This window comes from Lissotriton vulgaris, chromosome 12 (genome assembly GCF_964263255.1).
Source record: "Lissotriton vulgaris chromosome 12, aLisVul1.2, whole genome shotgun sequence".
Lineage (NCBI taxonomy): Eukaryota > Metazoa > Chordata > Amphibia > Caudata > Salamandridae > Lissotriton > Lissotriton vulgaris.
Window position 1 is genome coordinate 137938349 of NC_141700.1, and position 16106 is coordinate 137954454.

At 45.0% G+C, this 16106-nt stretch overlaps 1 protein-coding gene across 1 annotated transcript in view; it reads left to right on the forward strand.

The window, feature by feature from the left end:
* CHRNB2 (cholinergic receptor nicotinic beta 2 subunit) overlaps nucleotides 1-16106 on the forward strand; it is a 192535-nt gene that overhangs the window by 162705 nt on the left and 13724 nt on the right. Inside the window, exons 3-5 of the mRNA XM_086947599.1 lie at nucleotides 10739-10783; nucleotides 11437-11546; nucleotides 14163-15138. Coding sequence (XP_086803725.1) covers nucleotides 10739-10783; nucleotides 11437-11546; nucleotides 14163-15138 — 1131 coding nt within the window. The remainder of the gene's footprint in view (nucleotides 1-10738; nucleotides 10784-11436; nucleotides 11547-14162; nucleotides 15139-16106) is intronic.

Here is a 16106-nt window from a genome sequence, read left to right on the forward strand (position 1 = left end):
CGCTGTCGGACACGCAGAAGTAAGCCCACTGGAGGAGAAAGACGATTCCTCTCATCATCATGGTAACGAGGCAGGTCACGCTGAGGGGAAATAAACGGGCGCAAACCAGCGGTCGGCTTTACTAAAGCTGGAAAGGTATTTGAAAGTAGGTGCTGGGCAGAAAGGAATAGACCTCCGGGGGACAATGTCGGGGCAGGCGGGGCTTGGGGCAGGCGGGGGATGGGGCGGCCGGGGGCCCGGGCTGCTGGGCAATGTCGGGGCAGGCGGGGGTCGGGGAAGCCTGATTGCTCCCGGACAAGGTCGAGACGGGCTGCTAGTATATATATATATATCCATGTTGATGATTGCACGTTTCTCTGAGAGGAGGTATCCAGCACAAGTGCTCAGAGAGGCCAAACAGAGGGTTCTGCCCAAGAATAGGGAGCAATTGCTGTTCTCGAACACTCAGGCTAAATCCACACCAGGGGACACATGTGAACAGGACCAGGAGACATTTTATGGGCTACACCCTGGAAATGGGTCCATTAACTCCTTGATCAGGCATAACTTGCATATTTTACAACATGATGAACATTTCAAAGCTATCATAGGTCAGCATCTCCGGATCACATAGCGCGAGGCACCATCATTGGGTGATATGTTGACAAGATCCATGTTCTACCAAGAGCCAGACTGGCTGACAAGTAGGAACTATGGTTTTAAGAAATGTGCCACCTGCAAGGCCATCAAATTTGAAACTAACTGTGCAGGTTACAAGACATCTGAAGGCAGGTCATGCAAGATCAGGGAAAAGATCACAGGTGAGACGGAGTTCGTGGACTATGTTTTGGAATCTGGTTGTGGAATGTGTTATGTTGGCAGTACCATTAACTGGCTTCTGCTGCACATCAGACCTATAAAGCATCAAGATCGAGCATACCCCATGGCAAATCATTTTTGGGAAGTGCACAATGGCAATTTAACATCCTTGTGATATTACGGTATAAAGCACATTAAGGTCCACTAGTGCAGAGGCAATAGCAAATTGGAACGATGTCAGTGCGAACTGAGGATGACTATTTTCTTGGGCACTGAAAAACTGTGTGGGCATAACCTTGATGCAGAGCTGCATGTCAATTCATGATCAGTCAGGTCAAAGAACAATTGATGGACAGAATGCAGAACAATGTTATACATTCACCCCAGTACAGAGATCTGGGGCTAAACCCATTTTTTTTGCTCACCATGCCATTCCAGTTTGGGCCCAACCATATGCAAATCAGTCTTGACCCTGTGCCCAATGGGATTAGTCCAGCCCAAACTGCCAGGCCAGTTCCTCTCTGAACTGGAAACAAGCAGCCTAGGACTGGTTTCGGGCATTCAGCCCTCATCAGCTAGAATAGCTTGACTCCAGTGGCATGGTGAGCATGGGACCCACGTCTGGACATACCCGTCCCACTCGGGGTGACAAATGCAAAAAGAACAATTGATGGACAGAATGCAGAACAATGTCATACATTTACCCCAGGACTGCGATCTGGGCCTAACTCCATCGTTTTTTTTGCTCACCATGCCATTCAAGTTTGGACCAAGCCATATTGCAAATCAGTCTTGACCCTGCGCCCAATGGAAAAAGTCCAGCCTGAACTGCCAGGCCAGGTCCTCTATGAACTGGAAACAAGCATCCTGGGACCGGTTTCGGGCTTTCAGCCCTCATCAGCTAGGATAGCTTAACTCCAGCGGCATGGAGAGCACGGGACCCACGTCTGGGCATACCCGTCCCACTCGGGGTGACAAATGCAAAAAGAACAATTGATGGACAGAATGCAGAACAATGTTATAGATTCACCCCAGTACAGAGATCTGAGCCTAAACAAATTGTTTTTTTGCTCACCATGCCATTCCAGTTTGGACGCAGCCATATGCAAATCAGTTTTGAACCTGCGCGCAATGGAAGCAGTCCAGCCCGTCCATCAATTGTGTGTCTTTGGAGTTTTATTGATAGCATATTGCCAGACCCTCTAGAATGTAAGAGCTGAGATATATGCTGAACAGGAAATGGGTTTTTATCTGTATATTCTGAGGTGAAGAGACTGCACAGCACTTGCACTTGAGAGAATGTTGAAAGGGACAGGTATTAGCCTTTGTCACAGAATCTTGACAAAAAATATAAGGCACAGGGTGTCAATCTACAGTGCCAGGTTGCATACAGAGGGATACATGAGAATTATTTTGAATGGAACCATACTGAAAATTATGGTTAGATGGTTTCCATATGATTACTACAGAGTACATGGTTGAATAACAGGGGATGTACTGAAAGGGAAATTGGACTGCAGTTGCAATTGTTGACATACTGCATCAGTACTGTAATCTGCCCATAATAGAAACTTTTTGGAAAACTGTCCATGTTTATGCATCTGCACTTTATATGCATATAGAGAAGGATAAGATCACATATGCAAACATCTATAAGTAGCATTTCCACTTTAGGACTTGAAAAGTATGTCTACCAACATGCACTTGCACCTAAAAAGCAGTCAGGCAGAATAGATAGAGTGAGCTGTTTATAAATAGCAATTGCACTTTACACTGGACATACTTGATGCTTTCGAGTTGGTGCTTGTGAACATGCATTTGCACTTTAGGTGGCAGAAATGAGAGCATAGAAATAATAGTCCTTAACAAGCACGCGCACTTTAGTTGGGGGATGGCTGATCCCCGTGGGAAATTGTCTAGAGGTATGTATCTGCACTTTATGTGTCTCGTGCAATACTATTGGGAAACAATTATAAGGGATTTTGGTTATTCAGATGATCGCATGTAGAAATCGATGCATATTGGCTAAACTTGCACTTTATTGTGAAATAACATAGATGCACTGGTTATTTATAATAGAAAAACAGAAAATAATACATTGGCATTTGCAATTTAATAATGTGTTTTAGCAATATAGATGCTATAGTGCTGTATTGAAGAAACATGGCGCTCCATGAGATGTGCAATGTAGATTAGTTGCTGACCTGTGCAGATATGGCAGGTATTGGATTGGTTGTGTATTAGTACTTGATAATGAATTCTTGGCTTAAGAGTTTCAAATCGGAACCATTCATAAAGTGATAATTATAGATGAAAAATCATACTTGAAAATGTGGTTGAATTCGGGAAACATGTGACTGCATATAATCAAAAGTAACTCCAATGTGGCTGAAGCCGTGAGACACGATGGGGAAGTAGGCAGTCTAGATGTTGTTGACAGGAAATGAGCATGAGCATGGGACAGTTTTTTTAAACAGAGCGGTTGTGGGTCATGGGGTTGCCCGGTTGAAGGGTAAGCCGAAACTCGTTGGCGTCCTGTGTTGGGTGTTGCTGTTAAATGAAAAATAACCACCTGATGAGCACTCGGATATTGTGTGGCACTTTTGTTGGAGTTGCACGGGGAGAGTGTGGCTGGATCATCACAAAATGATGGTTGTTATGGAGTAATATAATTTGTTTTGTAAAGCACATCTAATGCCCGAAGGCACCTTGATGCTAGCGTCTGCAAGGAAAAGAAAATACTACACATGATAAGAATACCCACGACTACATAGGGCACTGAAATAACCATGTTTTCAATTAATTAATCAATCAATCAGTGAACTTGTAAAGCGCGCTACTTACCCGTCCGTGAGGGTCTCAAGGTGCTGGGGGAGTGGGGGGGGGGGGGTGCTGCTACTGCTCGAAGAGCCAGGTTTTGAGGAGCCTTCTGAAGGTGAGCAGGTCTTGGGTCTGCTGCAAATGGGTGGGGAGGGTTTTCCAGGTTTTGGCGGTGAGGAAGGAGAAGGATCTGCCGCCGGAGGTTGTTCGTTGGATGCGCGGGACGGTGGCGAGGCTGGTGGAGCGGAGCTGGCGGGCGGGGGTGTAGAAGTTGAGTCTGTTGTTCAGGTAGCCTGGTCCGGTGTTGTGGAGTTCCTCGTGTGCGTGGGTGAAAAGCTTGAAGGTGATCCTCTTGTTGACGGGGAACCAGTGCAGGTCTCTTAGGTAGGGGGTGATGTGGCTGCGGCGGGGGATGTTGAGAATCAGTCTGGCGGAGGCGTTTTGGATGCATTGTAATCGTCGCTGGTGTTTGGCCGGGATTCCTGCATAGAGTGCATTGCGGTAGTTCAGCCTGCTGCTGACGAGTGCTTGGGTTACTGTTCTTCTTGCTTCGGTAGCTAAGGTTTTGTATGTCAGAATATTGAGCACAAAAATATCCTGCTACAATATGCACCACCAAACTATCATGAAAGAACAGATTTACTATTCTTAACTCCACATCTGTGTGACTTGATATATGCATTATGTAGATACATATATGTGGAAAAGGTACAGTAAATCTATACTTACCTGTATATACTTACCTCCATGATATCATTATTCTGGGAACAATATTTTGGTAGTATAATATTTAAAATGTATGTTCTGATACCATACCAGGCTATGGTCTTTCCATACCTCCCCATAACCAGCCCTTCCAGGGGTGGACGGACATGTGGACAAGAAACCGGTGTAGGAGTTAAGGTTACATGATTGTGTAGAACTGTTTGATGCTGGAAATTGTCTGCAGGGGTAGGATTTAAGCAGATTTAAGACAGTAGGCATGATGACTGTAGTTAGAGTTTTTACTATTACATGGAATGTTATGTCTTTTTCGGTTCTGAGCTGCAGCGGATATCACATGCAAACTGTCATCAACCTTAGCTTTTTAGGATTTTTTTAAGGGTCATCTAATGGCAGAGACAAAGATAGTGACCAGAGTGTTAAGTTGCATTCTAATTGTTTTCAGGCTAAAAAAAACAACAATAGATTGCAGCTTCCCTGGTGTCAAGCTCACAATGGTCAGTGGGGCACTGGGGTACAGGACATCTGTCACAACTTCAATATTTTGGGAAAAATTGAGGACAAAGACGAGGGGGGGCAGCAAACAGTGCTGCCCCACCTCTGTATTCATTATTGCAATCTGGGTGGCAGAGCAGCTGGTCTTAACACCAGCCCCTTGTTAAAGATCAGGTGGTGAAATCATTTTGAACCCCCCCACCCCCACCTGCTATATGCAAGGGCATATTTCTTATATTGCTGCATTGCCCAAGTTTGGATGCGGTGAGTGTAAGCACCGCCACACCATGGCCAAGGGCAGGGGTGTTTTTAATTGCTCACCCTTGCCTTGCCCATTATTTATATAAAATTTTGTTTTTTATTAAACTTACTTAACACACTACATTTACACAACTTTAATCACCTCAAAGCGATTCTCTCTGAAAAATCTTTGAACAAGCATTAGTAATGCCAATAGGTCCAGCTTATGAATGCACTGTCAAGCCAGACGTAAAAATCTATGTGGGATAATCACTGCCCTCCTCCCATCTCTGCTGCTGCCAGAGAAAAACACCATAAATTACCTAGTTATCTAAGACACGTCAATATTATTACAAAGTTCAATCTCAAGCAGCTGGATAAATAAACAAAATCACAGCTGTGTGGATGGAAAGCTCTTTTTTGTGGAAGCACACAACTTTTGCCCAATCAAAACATGTACTCCTGGCTCCCAACATGTGGGTGGAGCTAAAGCCCTTCCCTTGGGGGGCTGCACAGGCTAGCCAAACCATAAAAAAGGACAGGGATGGATAAGTACTGATCACGTACATTCTGTGAAAGAGTCACCCTACATCAGGTGTCTCCATCCATAGCTTGTGAGGTACTGTAGCTCCCCAGCTACCTTCTGAGTAGCTCACCTGTGTGGAGCCCAGCTTATTAAATTAGAAAGCTTCTGCTTGGTTGAATTATTATACATATAAAAAAATGAAATTATACAGCACTAATAATATTAGCAGAGGTCAATGCGTTTCATTGAACATAAGTAGCCCTCAGTACAGAAAAGGTTGGAGACCCCTGCCCTAGAAACATGTGTGTTGAAAAACAAGTTGGATATACATGATTCATTTTGAACAATCTTCATGTATCTATATCGAATAAATCTCTACGAGTATGAATAAAATACTGAAGAAGAGTCAAAAAGAAAAACTTTGTTGACTATAGTTTTGCTGGTCAATCCAGCACCCATCCGTCAGTGCCCTAGGAGACACTTGCACATTTAGTGCCAGCGCAGTCCTCATACATTATCCATACTCCTGAGCGGGGAGTATTCCTAAGGAGCACGACTCACGCCTTAAACCATTCAATATAAAGTGCAGTGCACGGCCATTATCTTCAGCTGTGAATATTAATACATAACTAGTCTATGAGATTAAGCAGTGATTGGGCTACGGAGACTTTTACATGATCCTATTTCACTAGGTCCTCCTCGGAATAAGACGGTGTACTTGGAGTGTTCCAGACCCCTTGCATGGTTGGGACGGGCTTGCTTTTGGCACAGCGCTGGTGTACCCACCGCGTGCATCCATTGCACGCGCACACACAGTGGAGCCAGTTTTATCCAAATGCTGATCTCCAACCATGCTCACCACCTGGATCACCTAAAACTTGTCCGTGAACCCTCGCGATACTACTTGGGGCCGCAGATGAGGAAAGCAAAATGCATAATCAGCAACAAATGTGGAATTCTGAAGATAAATCTCACCAGGACAGTGCAACTCGCCCAAAGAAGGAGTAACAATTTAATCAGAAAATAAATGTTAGTTCTTAAAAATGCTAAAGATGCTAAAACTCTAAAGGTTAGGGAAACTCTCCCAGTTATGGTGTACTCTTTTCACGGTATTGTAATAAGTTTGTATCCTGATCTAAAATGTATATCTCTCAATAATGACATAAAATTTTAATTGGTATTGTGTCCTCAAACTCACCACACCTTCCTCATATACATTACATATCACTTTCTTCTCATCGACACTGCCCACTCTAACTAACATTGCTGTGCAAATGGAATTTACTAAAAGCTTAAACACAAATACCTTTCTTAGGTAATCTTTGTATTGTTGATATGCATTTGGGGGATCATCAACTGTATGCAATAAGAATTGATGGGTAAAGTATTCTGTATAATAATCGCTTGGCTAGCATATACCAGTAGCTTCACATGGCAAAGGACTCATTTACAACTGTGAATAATTTGTTTAGTAAACATGCACGGTACCCAGTACGCTGCACATCAACACAGAGACACAGAAGTTACTACTGACTGGATCCTCATAAGACACAAACTGGTGCATGTCACAGGGATTTGGTGAAACCACTCTCATCTTCTCCACCAACCTAAAGTCACTTACTGGAATAGATCAGAATGCTTCATAAAAGGGCTTTTGTGGCACCACACTCTCTGATTAGCTAATGCTTCCAGAGTGTCTGACTATTCCCTCCTCCAGATCGCGTGAAGATATCTAGTCCCCATGTAACTTACTCAGTACATTGCTCAGGCACCACAGACTCCTTGTTATGTTATGTTATGTTAACAAAGGTTTGTATAGCGCGCTGCCACCGGTTGGTTTCCTGGCGCTGTGAGGACAGAGTGTGGTCAAAGGAGGAAGTTAGGGATTAGTGATAAGCTTGTAAAAAGAGCCAGGGGCCTTATTTATGAAGGACTTGCGTCGCCGGTGCATCACTTTTAACATGGGAAAAAGTGACGCACCGGCGGCGCAAGTCCTTCATAAATAAGGCCCCAGGTCTTTAGTAGTTTCCTGAATGACAGGAGGTCAGGACATGATCTGATCTCGAGGGGGAGGGAGTTCCATAGGCGAGGTGCCAGGGTGCCAAATCTACAGCCACCCGACCTTTTGCGTTTGAAGGAGGGTGTTTGTAGAAGACAAAGGTGTGCTGAGCGTAAACTTCGAGGCGGGTTGTATTTTATGATCAGTTTGGAGATGAATTTGGGGCTTTTGCCGTAGAGTGCTTTAAACATCAAGCAGCTGACTTTAAAAATGCAGCGCTGAGTTACCGGGAGCCAGTGGAGTGATTTCAAAAGGGGGGTTGCTGGGTGCCATCTGGGCTGGCTTAGAATCAGTCTTGCAGCGTGGTTCTGCACCATCTGTAGACATTTTAGGAGGAACTGAGGGAGACCCAGGTAGATTGAGTTGGCATAATCTAAGTGAGAAATCACAGTGGCAAGCACCACCTGTATCAAGGCTTCACGGGTCAGAAGTCGGCGAACCTTCCGGATTTTCCTTAGTTGAAAAAGGCATTTGGAAACTACCTGACCAACTTGCGTTTTGAGCGAAAGGTCACTGTTTAAGGTGATGCAGAGCGTTTTTGCCGATGGAGAGGGGGACGGGGCTGGGCACATGTCTGATGGCCTGTAGTGTGGGCCCCAGTGTTTAGCACTGTCCCCGGTAAGGACCAGCTCCGTTTTCCCAGGGTTCAATTTAAGATGATTCTGGTTCATCCAGGCTTGGATGAACCTCATTGTAGACTGGAAAAAAGCGATGGGCGTGGCTGAGTTGTCAATTGTAAATAGGAGCTGTAGGTCGTCCGCATAGTTTAACACCGTAACCTATTTTTTCCTGAGGGCCTGAATTAAGGGGGAGATGTAGAGGTTGAACAGGTGTGGTGATAGGGACGAGCTCTGAGGTACGCCGCAGGTGATAGCTTGTTTAGTGCCCACTAAGTTACCCAGTCGAACTGCTTGGGAGCGGTTCGACAGGAAGGACTTTAACCAGGCCGCTGCCGTGCCCTGGATGCCAGCCTGTGTGACCCGGTCGATCAAGATGGTGTGGTCGACCGTGTCAAATGCGGCTGATAAATCCAGGAGCACTAAGGCCTGCGGGGTGCGATTGTCTGCACAGTCCCTAAGTGTGTCCAGGACTGCCACTACCACAGCCTCGGTTGAGTGCGCAGGGCGGAAGCCTGCTTGGTGGATATCAAGGCAGTTAGATGTTTCGATAAAATTGGACAGGCAATTGGCGACGTGTGCTTCCAAAACCTTTGCCAAGAAGGGGAGGAGGGAGATGGGTCGGTAATTTAAGTTGCAAGTGGGGTCTGCGCCCGGTTTTTTCAAAAGGGGTATTACTGTTGCCTCTTTGAAGGCACGTGGGACTTGTCCAGTGGTCAGTGAGCCATTCAAAAGGGAGCAGGCAGGTGCCGGAATCACTGATAAGCATTCTTTTAAGATGTAGGGGGGGCATTTATCAGAAGGAGCGCCTGATTTCACTCTTATCAACAGTTCCTGGAATATTTCTGGGGTGATAGGGGTGAACTCACACAGTGAGCTGGTTGCTTTAGGTTCTGAATCCAAAGGAGAAGAGTCTGAGTCTAAGAGGAAGGGGTTTGAGCATCGGGGAATACTGGATTTAATGGTGGCGATTTTCTCAGTGAAGAAAAGGTTCAGTGAGTCACACAGAGCCTGGGTTGGGGGCAAACTGGGCCGAACTTTATCCAAATTGGTTAGATCGTTGTGGATTGAAAATATATCTTTGGATTTATTAGTTGAATTAGTGATTCGGGCAGAGAAGTAGATGGTTTTAGCTTCTAAGATGGATTTCATGTATTCCTTCCTGGCGCTAATGTATCGAGTTTTAGCGTCAGGGGCGTAGTTACGGCGCCAAAGACGTTCAAGTTGGCGAAGGGCTAATTTCTTCGCCTTCAGGTCTGAAGAGAACCATTTTTGGGCATCGGCTCTTCGGGCCAGTTTGATTGTTTTGTACGGGGCATGTACATCGCTGGCTTCTTGCAGCCAGTGACTCCTTAAGTCCTTCATGAAGTGGTCACCAGTGGATGCTACATTTTTCTGTCCCCATTTATGATCGGAGCATCTAAGGTGGATTTGCGAAAGAAAATGTCTACTCGCCGGTGTGGTAAAAGTAATAAGTTGTTCAACATGCCAATATCATTTTCAACTGGCTTTCCCATAGAGCACTGGGCATAAATGGATCCACTGGGAAAAGGGAAATATACTCCCCTTGCCCCTTCGTACCCCCCAAAAAGGTTCTGTGGTCCCCAGACCACCTAGAATTCATCGAGTTAAATAAATTAAGATCTCCATTTGTGTGGCTTTTCACTGTTTCCACCAACTTTATTTAGAAATTTTATAAAAGTTCCAGCAAATGAGGAGGGAACATTACTTTTGCATGGAGCGCTCATTCATTCAGTGTTTAATGGTGGACCACATGGCTCAAGTGTGGTATTGCATAACAAGTGGTATCGGTCAAGGGACTCCTTGCCATTATGTAATTCAGCCCCTCAATATCTATACAATACAGGCAATCCCAGAGTTACTATCTCCTCCATTCTAAACAAGCATTGCCAATGCCAACAGGTCTGGCTTTAAAGGAATGATGTATGGTAATGTGAAGCATTATGAGTAAATAGCACACGAAAAGATATGTATTTGTATGGAAGCAAAGAACTGTCGAATAATATTGGTGTAGGTTAAAAGGTCAGGGGACCATTGCACTGTCGAGGTAGACCTAAAAATCCATGTATGTTAACGATGTCCCTACTCATATCTGTGCTGCTGAAAGAGAAAAACAACATAATTTATCTAGTTATCTAAGAGTCTTTAGTAGCATTCCAATGTTGTGTGTGTGCTTAGGCAGCTGGATAAATACAATTATCGCAGCTGCATGGGGGGCACTTTTATGTGGAAGCACACAACTTCTGACAAATTCAAATGTGTACTCCTGGATTCCAACATTTAGGCAGAGCCAAAGACCCTCTCTAGTGATGCTCATATAATTGTCTGGCAACAGCTGGGCTTTCAAGCTAGTACATAAAAATGTTAAGTTAGAGCTCTGAAGCCCACAGACCACATGTCCATCCATCCACTGACCTTAGTGTTATCTTCTCTTTTCAGCATGAGAGGGAGCAGATAATGACAACCAATGTCTGGTTGACCCAGGTGAGTTCAAATGTGAATTTATTTCCTCTTCAAATCATGGTCTTCTGCTATCACAGTTTCTCTTTTCTATTCTATCATTCCACTGTCACTTGCTACATTATACTGCTTCCTTTTCTTTTTCAATCACAGTTTTACTCTCCTCCATGCAACATTCAGTGTCATGATCTTAATGCCTGATGTGTCAAAAGGGTTTTTCTCATTCTGGGTCTAAGGGAAAATACTTAAGGCCTTGGTTCCTACCCGCCCATCCCAGTTTCTTCTTCCGCATCTCACTTTGACTTCTCTGGTTCACTTTCTCCTTTTCCCTCCACAGTCCGTCTTTTAGATTACAATTCCTATGTCTATCACAGTTTCGTCTCCCACATCCCAGATCACCTTCTCCATTCCTAAGTCTGGTTCAGCTCTCTCACCTTATTTTCTCTTAATCCACCCTGTTCCAGTTTCTGTGTGAGGTCCATTTCTGTTCTCTAGCCTGATTTCTCTTTTTACAACACAATTTTCCCTCTGGTAGACCCATTTCTTCTCTCCCTTCCCATATTTTCCTATTTGACCCTAGTTTCTCCTCGCCCTTCACAATTCTGATTTTGCATCCATCCTTGTCATTCCCTGATTATCATTTCCATGTTTTTTTTACTGTTCTACGTCTGGTGCAGGAATGGGAAGACTATCGCTTGACCTGGAAACCAGAAGAGTTCGATCAGATGAAGAAAGTCAGACTTCCGTCCAAGCACATCTGGCTCCCCGACGTGGTGCTCTACAACAAGTAGGTGCTTTGAGGGGTGCTGGGGTTGATTCCTGGGCTGAGAAACTGTCACATGTTTAGAACCCCTGCCTACAAGCTTCAAGGTAGTTAGACTTTATCTGGAAGACCGGGGTTACATTTGCAGACTGCCCCATTAGAAACCCCGATACCTCTCCTCTTGGACCTAAAATACTAATTTAGACCATTCATATAAACACCTGGATACAAGCTTAGACCTTTTCTCAACAGCTCATGTTCCATTTTAATATTTTCATCTACATTATTTCAATAATCCATTAGGGATGTTATGGACTATGGGGTATATTATCAAGGGATTTATCTCAGATTTTTTGGCTTTAAAAGACAAGAAAGCGGAGATAAAATTATCTCCCTATCAGCAACAGGGTGCTAACACGCAAATTTGCATGTTAGCACCCTTTTTCTCTATGCTTCTCCTTGCATTTCTAATGAGATGCAAAGGGGGCGTTCCAGAGAAAAATAATAGGAAAAATGTTGTTAAGCGACATTTCTCCTATTATCAAGGACATCGCTAACCCTGTTAGTGATAAAAAAAGCAGCGCTAACCCCAATTAGCGCTGCTTTTTTTACACCTGGTATTTTCCTGACTTAGCCATGATATCCTATATAAGGTGGATATCATGGCTAAGTTTGTGAGCCCCTATTATCAAGCTAACGCCAAACTTCGAGAGGTTATCGTTGGTTTTCCAGCGATAATCTCTCATTTGGCAGTTAGATTGAGGATTTTTATCACTTCTGAGATAAACGTTGCTAATAGCAAGTTATCTCAGCGTTAATTTCCGACGATGCTTAGCGATAACAAAATCGTTGCAAAGCCTCGTAGCGATAAATATCGCTACTCGTTGGTAATATGCCACCTAGGGCCATATGTAGGTAAATGGCATTTACCGAATCGTAAATACCGAATTTTACCGATTCGGTATTTACAAATCGGTAAATGCCATGTAGGTAATTATTCGGTATCAATTACCGAATCGTTATGATTCGGTAATTACCGAATTGGTATTTACCGATTCGGTAATTGCCATTGATTCCTATGGGCCTTGAGGTGCATAGGAATCAATGGCAATTACCGAATCGGTAAATACCGATTCGGTAAATTTACCGATTTGTCAAGGGGGACAGGGTGTCACTTTGACACCCTGTTGCACCCCTGATTCTGGCTTGTGTGCCATGTGACACACATACATGCCCTTAGGGCATGTATGTGTGCCACATGGCACAGGTGTACATGCACAGATGTGCATGTACACAGAAATTCGTTATTTACCATGCCATTGTATTTCATGGTAAATAACGAATTCCTAAGGGCCTGTGGCACTGTTTCCAGTGCCACCTACATCCCATATTACCGATTCTGTACATTTACCAATGCGGTAATTTACAGATTCGGTAAATGTACTGATTCGGTAAATATACAGAATCGGTAATTTTCTGGCCCCCTACATCTGAAACTACAAATACCGATCGGTAACGGCCTAAATCGGCCGTTACAGACCAGTATTTGGCCACCTACATATGGCCCTAAGTTCACCAACTAAAACAAGAGTTTTGCTCCAACCTTGGACTTAGAAGGCGATACGCCTTTTGATCCCACTGGTAGAACTTCTGATGGTCAGGATAAGAAGGAGTTAGAAGTCCAGTAGGTAAAGCAGAAGACAGGGTGGAGGGTCAGAAAGGAAGATGGGGAAGAGGTGACAGGCTATTAAAGTAAAACCTTCCATGGACCTAACAAAACTTACCGGAGCAGGGAACCAGAGTAATTTACAACCAGACCTCTGTCGGCCATTGCCTTTATCTAAATACTGCATAAGATTTACAAGCCCCTTGCGCCACTTTTGCGTCACTTTTCCCATGTTTAAATTGATGCAAAAGTGGAGCAAGGAGCTTGTAAATAAGCCCCTGCATCTTTCCAGGGCTGCAATGTGTTACACATACCAGCAGCCATTGACTTGCAAAGATTGAAAATTGGTATGAAGAGGTTAATCCGCACAATTTATGCGGGTAAACAACAGGAGTACTTCTGATGGAGGCCTGGTCTGCATGTCCCTGTCCTACACTGTTAGATGAGCCCGTTCACCTTCGAGTCTCAGTAGGTTATTCCCCAAGAAGGACTCACGTTTGTCTTCTCCCTGTCTGAGGAGATTATACTCCATTGAGCACATTGGAATTCATTATTAAATTGCGAACACCATAGCCTTGATCACAGTAGGTTTCTTCTGCCTCCCCGACAGGGATTCTACTTGCCAAAATGAATTATTTTTCCAGGTTTGTGGAAGAATTATTAACAAAAACTGAACCTAGTGCATGATGTGGGATGGGATTCAGATTTTGGATTTCAGGTACCAAAACAACCAGCCCATTAACTTTGAAACTTGAAGTACGAACAGGACTTATACAAAGGAGTGGGACCTTTCCTCGCAAGCTGCACTGTGCTTGTGGCCCTCAGGGGTGGTGCACAGTTACTAATCTCATTGCTGACAGGGACAGACTTTTTTAATGCCATAGAGCCTTCAGAACAGAAAGTAAATGACCGGCTAATATGTGCTTGCCATTTTTTTTAAATGTATTTATGACACCTTTTTTGTCTTTCTCCAGCGCTGATGGGATGTATGAAGTCTCCTTCTTCTCCAACGCAGTTATATCATACGATGGCAGCATCTTTTGGCTTCCGCCCGCTATCTACAAGAGTGCCTGCAAAATCGAGGTTAAGCATTTTCCTTTCGACCAACAAAACTGCACCATGAAATTCCGCTCATGGACTTATGACCGCACCGAGATTGACCTGGTGTTGAAGAGTGATGTCGCTAGTCTGGATGATTTCACTCCCAGTGGTGAGTGGGACATCATTGCCCTGCCCGGCAGGCGCAATGAGAACCCAGACGACTCAACTTACGTGGACATCACCTACGACTTCATCATCCGACGGAAGCCCCTCTTTTACACAATAAACCTCATTATTCCCTGCATCCTCATCACCTCACTAGCTATACTGGTCTTCTATCTGCCATCAGATTGTGGGGAAAAAATGACTCTCTGCATCTCTGTCCTTCTAGCCCTGACTGTCTTCCTTCTGCTGATCTCCAAGATCGTGCCGCCTACATCCCTAGATGTTCCACTGGTTGGTAAATACCTTATGTTCACCATGGTCCTTGTAACCTTCTCCATTGTCACCAGTGTTTGTGTCCTCAATGTGCACCACCGCTCACCCACCACGCACACTATGCCGCCATGGGTCAAAGTGGTCTTCCTGGATAAGCTGCCAACTTTGCTGTTCATGAAGCAGCCAAGGCAGAACTGCGCCCGACAGCGGCTGCGTCAACGCCGGCACACCCAGGAAAGGGCGAGTGGCAGCTTCTTCGCCCGTGACGGCGCCAAGTCCTGCACCTGCTTCGTCAACCCAGCCACCATGAAGAAGTATGGCGGCAAGTTTGCAGATGTGCTGGAAAGTGTAAATGGCTTCCGGGAAAGAGAAGCTCGACAAGGACGACAGTGCTTTTGTGGACTGCAGGAAGCAGTAGAAGGGGTCCGCTTCATCGCTGACCACATGAAGAGTGAAGACGATGACCAAAGTGTAAGTCGGAGAGAGGGGTTGAGGGTGGCAGATTGGCAGCCATTATATCAGAGAAGGGTGAGGGAGAGAACCTTACCTACATAATCCAGAGAACAAAGGTAGCCTAGTGGCAAAAATTGCATTGTATAGAACCAAGAGATGGCATTTGCAATTACAGCTCCCCTATATGAACAGTGTGAGCCAGTAAAAAAATCACTCCATCTCCTTATGCCTCAATTCTCTTTCAAGTGAAATTTAGGAGTTTCGATACAGGCTAATTTACCAGTAATAAATCACATACATAAAAACAGCGGCAGCTCCTCCACAGTGGCGGAGGAGCGTCACTCCACTGGCTCAGCCAGCAGCCGAAAAATAAAACAATATCATTTTATTTTTTGGCTGCTGGGTGAGCCAGCGTGTGTGGGGCGGGCCATGGGAGGGGAAGGGGGGGGGGGGGGGGGGGGTTGAGTGATGTGCGCTACTAACTGTGCATGTCTGTTTGGCCAGCCGTCTTAGGCCAGCCAAACAGACATGTGCAATTAAGTTTCTCCAACCTGGTTGTATTGTACAGGCGGGTTGGAGAAACAGCACAGACTCCCTATCCTGAGTGGAACGTCTAAACAGCCCGCTCAGGCCAATCCCATGCTGCTCTCGTGCATGCCGTCTGCTGCTGTCCCAGTGCCTTCTGGGACCAGGAAGCAGAGGAGCTCCGAGGTGCGAGGCGGCAGAAGAAGCATTAGCAAAGTTTTCTTTTTCTTTTGTTCCCCCCTCGTGCACCTCCCTGCGCCCCCCTCCTCCCCCCACCACTGTCAATATGCATCGGCTGCCACTGCATAAACAGTGGACTTCCGTGAAACCCATGTAAAGAGGAGTTGCTTGCTTTCCTGTCAGGTGGGACCATAGACTGCCGTCTAGAGCAGGAGTTTCGGTACCTAAACTATGTCACTGCAAGGTTAACTTTCTTGTTGAATCAGAGGAAGGAGATGAGG